We start from the raw sequence: 5218 nt of genomic DNA on the forward strand, positions 1-5218 counted from the left end.
TTAAAAAAAATAAAAGAAGAAAAAGAAAAGAAAGGAAAACATAATGCAGGGGAGAAGAGTAGAACTGTATCATTTGAGTGCAAGGTCGGAAGAGTTATTTTCTGATGTGGCTGAAAAGTTGTGCATGATGAAAGATTTAAAGGTTTAGCTAACAGTTCAGACAAACATTAAAACAGCGACTCCCAATTTCACCTTTCCCTTTAATGATCTGAAAATTATTTTCACTGATTTTTGTAAAATGTTTGTGGTAGGATTGAGAAGAATGAATAATTTAGTTTGATATATTTGGGATCACAAGCACATCCACTTTGAAAGAATACGCTGAATTTGTAATTATTTAAAATATACTTTAAAAGGTAAACAGCACCTCACACTGTGCTGAAAATATTTCCTCTAGTGGAAAATAGGTGTAGAGATGTCACTGGGAGAAACTTAGTAAATACTGGAAAGCATCTTCATTATCCTTGAAGATATGTCTCCTTTATAGTGGACATAATTCACGCTCTCTTCTTTAGGTGAAATGTACATTATAATCATCTAATTACACAGTTGCCCTTCTTTTTGCATATTAATCTTGAGTCAGATTCTTCTGTTTTGTAGAGAAAAAAGTACTGTCACTGTTATTGTTTTCCTTAAGCATGATTTTACTAACACTTAGATGATTGAACTTAAAATGTAAATCACAGTTTATACTCCAGGGTTTTATAAAGTCAAAAATTCCACAGGGGATAATAAAATCCTCTGGTTAATAGAAATTGGAAGTTATGTAGGTCTTTCTTCATAATTGTAATAAAGATTTGGACACATGACTCTCTGCTTGTTAGTTATTCTTAATTATTTGATGGCTTTGATTATAACACAGTATTACATGCAGAATTCTTTAATTCATTCAACTGGTCCTGACATTAACTACCCAAAGGTTAGTATTAAATACTGCACCTGTCTGCTACATTTGAACATACAGTACTTTTAAGTTTTATTCCTTGTGTTGCAGACTCTACCCAGAGAAAATAAGTATTTCAAACAGATTTAGATGATGAGGTAAAAACATACACATACATATATACTGCAGATGTATTGTCAAAAGTAAAATTTAAATGCAATATGTGGACGTTATGTCTGTCTGTTTCTACAGTTGAAGAGAACCCAAATTATAATTTTCATATAACTAGTAAAGGCAATCAGACCTTTTCTCTGAATATTTTAAACATTGTGCATGTAAAATTTATGCCTAATTTGAATACTTATTAGCTGCCTAATCTCAGGAAAGAGTATTAGCTTTGTTTTTTTCTTGTAAAATCCATCACTGTGTATCAGTTTTCATTTGTATGATTTTTCTTTGTTAATGTTCAATAAGATGTTTAACAAAGCCTATATGTTCATAAACACATTTGGTTCAAAAGTAGTTTACTATAGTTACAGCAATTGTTTCCTTTATGATTATGGGTTTTTGTTGTTGATGTTGCTTTTTTTTTTTAAATCAGAAGAGCTATCAGTTGTATTTGTTGTTTTTATTATACTAACTTGCTTTGCTAGCCCAGTTACTGATGGTCTTTTATAAATTAGCAGGTCTTTTTTTTAACTGATTTTTCAGAGTCATAGCAATAATCTGATAATTTAGGTTTTGATGAAAATACCTTTTAAAACGATTAAACGATAACCATTAATTTCAATAGTTATAAGATTAGTATGCAAAAAAATCTCTGTTGGATATGTATCCGTGTTTGTGTGTCTCTATGTATGTCCATGGCCACGTTTTGTAAGAATCTGGGGAAGAAGATTTGTCTATGGCATGAAAAGATATTAAGCTTATATTTGCTTTATAATCAATGGGCAGAAATTTTAAATGGACAAAAGTCTTAAAATACAACCAAGTTTAAAACAGTGAAATCATATAGTAACAAAAAATTAGATTGAGTTATAAGTTTAACGTCCTTCTTTACTTTAGGCTGAGCTCACTCTCTGTCTAGCATTACTGTTAAAGTCACAGCATAGCCAGGTCATTTCTGAAATTCCGTCCGTAGAAGTAGAACACAGAAGTGCATCTATTAGGTTATGGCGTAGGATTCCGGTATCTCTGAGAGCCAAAACTGATCTTTTTAAACCACAGATTCAAGATGTACTGTGAAATTCTGATTTGTAAGACCACATTGGTTCTCTATTTACTGCAAGGATTTCCACTGATCTTGGCAGGACATCTCATTGCTATCCTGAAAGTACAGTATATTTATGCAGTGAAAATGATAAAACATTTATTACTGTAGAGAAGGTAATATGCATAATTTATGCTGTTTTTAGCACAATCATTAGTGATATTCTTGATAGATTTTATTTCCAGCTTTCATATCTAATACATGCCTGGAAAATTAATTTGATATCTTTCATTTATTTGCCTATGTTAAAATTGAGTTTTAAGTCATCTTCAAGTGAACAGTTTGATTGCTGCTCATGCATAAGCTTAATTACTTCCCAGGAAGGACAGTATTAAATGTTTTAAATGTCAGAAAAATAAATGAATATGAGCTGTTTGATTAAAAAAATAGGCAATATCTGACGTGTTTGCAGCAGGAGCTTTTTCTTAAAATGCCTCCAAGGCAAAATTTTATTTAGTCACAAAAAAAAAGAAACCCATTATACTATTTATCATTGGTTGATACCATATGATTTGTAACACCCTTACAAAATTTTAATTTTGTATGATTAGCTGTGCATCATTAAACAACAGCCTTGCATAAGATGTGCTGTAAAATTCTGACAGAATCAAGATAGTGAATATTTAAAATAAGGCTGTATAGTCATCCATGGTTGTCAAAGGTAGATAATAGGAAACATAGAACTGAGTGTGCAATCGTGCCTTCATTTAAGCTGGTTTTGTAGGTAGACTTTAAAATGTGGTTGTTCATAAATGTTACTGACCATGCTATAGGCATGGTATGTTACTTTGGCTGTTAAATGTAACCACACAAAAATTGCTTATAGAAGCCATAATTTCAGTGATTAGTATCTGGATGAGAGCTGAATTTGTATGGCTTTTCTTGGTAAATGACTATTCAAGGCTTTTTTTTTTTTCCTTCCAAAGATGCTGTCTCTGTAATTGGCAGAGAGGGACATCTTGATAATGGAAGTGTGAAGGTGTAACGCGTGTTAATTGATACTTCTTAATCACTTTTAGGTATTAAGTCATGATGCAGGAATCTGCGACAGAGACAATAAGCAACAGTTCAATGAATCAAAATGGAATGAGCACTCTAAGCAGCCAATTAGATGCTGGCAGCAGAGATGGAAGATCAAGTGGTGACACCAGCTCTGAAGTAAGCACAGTAGAACTGCTGCATCTGCAACAACAGCAGGTAAGTTTTGTTTTCCTCGGTGACTCCTTAAAACAAATACGCCTGTTTTCTTGACTATGAAAAATGTATTCAGAGCAAATTGAGCATGTTGTGTTAAGCTAAAGGAAGCTGAGCATTTATGATTATTTGGAACATGATTGAAGTCTGAGCAAAGATAGGATTTTCATCTTAGTTACGTCATACCGGCGCCAGAGTGCCCTTCAGGTGTCAGGCTATTAATTAAGTTCACAGGGTGATTTTCGGAGTGTTCTGTAAAGCTTTGTAACAAATATTTTACAGCTTCCAGTTTACTGTCTAACATCGTGCTGCAGAACGTGATACTTAGTTTTCCACCAGAGGGCCACATTACTTGATACTTGCTTTATACAATGAATTTCTTCCAGGTCTGAGCTAAGATGAAAAGGACCACAAGGACTTTTCACAACACAGATGCTTGCCTGTGATAGCTGCAGATATTAGCTATTAATTAGTTGAAATTTGCTGGGAGATTGTGAGCCGTGTAAACACTGTAATCACTTATGTTGCTTTTCTTGAAAACTCATTTCAAGAGATTTTGAATATGCATCTTTTGACAACGTTAAAGAGCACTTTTTGTTTTCTGCTAGTGTCTCATAAAAGGCAATTGTTCTCTTTAAACCTAGAAAAGTAAACAACTGCCCAATAAAGGGACACTTTTAAGTAGTGTATTTTTCTTCTTATGTGACGGATTCATTTTTCCTGAATTTGTTTGTCAATGAAATATTCTTTTCAGCCAAAGAATAGCCTCTCCATTCTTCACTGATTCAAGTCTGCAGAAACAGTGACAGAGAACAGACAGCTTTCAAAGCAAATACTTATATTAGGCCAGAATTAGTATCCCTTTTTGAAAATAAGATTATACTTGTTTTAAAATAAAGGTGATTTCTTTCAAACTCTGGATAGCATTCAGACTAAACATGAAAAGATCATTAAAATGAAAATATAATGAAGTATTATTGAAAATTGTTTCAAGTTAAGTGATGTATCATTTACATTTTTAAGTTGGAGTATAATGAGAAAGAATGCAGCTCAAAAGTTAAAGCAAGTGCCCACACTAGAGTAAAATTTAATAGAATCATTATTTTAAATAATAACAGCCTTTAGAAAGTTACCTTAGAGTATATGTACTGAGTAATATCTCAACCTTTAGGCATTGTTTTCAAGAATAATCTTTTAAAAGCTCTATATACAGCTCTTTGAATAAGTTCCCTGTTATTTGGGAATTGTGTCTCTTTTAATAGACAGCAGTTATTGGGAAGATAATTTTTATTTTGTTTCAAAAAATTTTGCTTTCACCATCATAGGATTTAAATGCCTACCAAAGGTGCAGAATTAGCCTATTTTACACATTACTTTAAATAAATGCAGGTTTCAGGATAACCCTTTTTTCCTTTCAATGTATTTATAGAAATATCATACCAGTGGAATGCTATAATATTCCTACTGACTTCCCTAAGTCAGAGTCCTTAGAATTTTAGCCAAATTCTATTTTGTCCGAGAATACATTAAACTGCATTTATAAAGGCAAGTGAAAATGACAACTGAAAATAAACATTACAGTTTAGTACTAATAGACAACAGGTTCCGAAAGGAAATGCAGAGAAGTAACTTATTTTTCTTAAAACTCTGATTAGATTTTTTCTTATAAAGAAAACAGAGTAAAATCATGGCTATACTTTATAGTACTCTGGAGGTGTTTTATGATAAGGTCTGTAAGGTGTGTTTATAACATGAGTTAGAAGTTTACTTTGTTCTACACAGTTTGTTTATATAAACCTTAAACAGAAGTAAATACAAAAAGTTATGTCCTTCAGATAACTTAGAAAGTTTAGTCATGTATTGCATGTTTG

At 32.2% G+C, this 5218-nt stretch overlaps 1 protein-coding gene across 11 annotated transcripts in view; it reads left to right on the top strand.

The window, feature by feature from the left end:
• The first annotated feature begins 3182 nt into the window (after positions 1-3182).
• Positions 3183-5218, top strand: part of FOXP2 (forkhead box P2) — a 248483-nt gene continuing 246447 nt past the window's right edge. For all 11 annotated transcript variants that reach the window (XM_065883467.1, XM_065883476.1, XM_065883477.1 and 8 more), the window contains exon 1: positions 3183-3350. In XM_065883467.1, coding sequence (XP_065739539.1) covers positions 3183-3350 — 168 coding nt within the window. The remainder of the gene's footprint in view (positions 3351-5218) is intronic.

This window comes from Phocoena phocoena, chromosome 9 (assembly GCF_963924675.1).
Source record: "Phocoena phocoena chromosome 9, mPhoPho1.1, whole genome shotgun sequence".
NCBI classification, from domain to species: domain Eukaryota; kingdom Metazoa; phylum Chordata; class Mammalia; order Artiodactyla; family Phocoenidae; genus Phocoena; species Phocoena phocoena.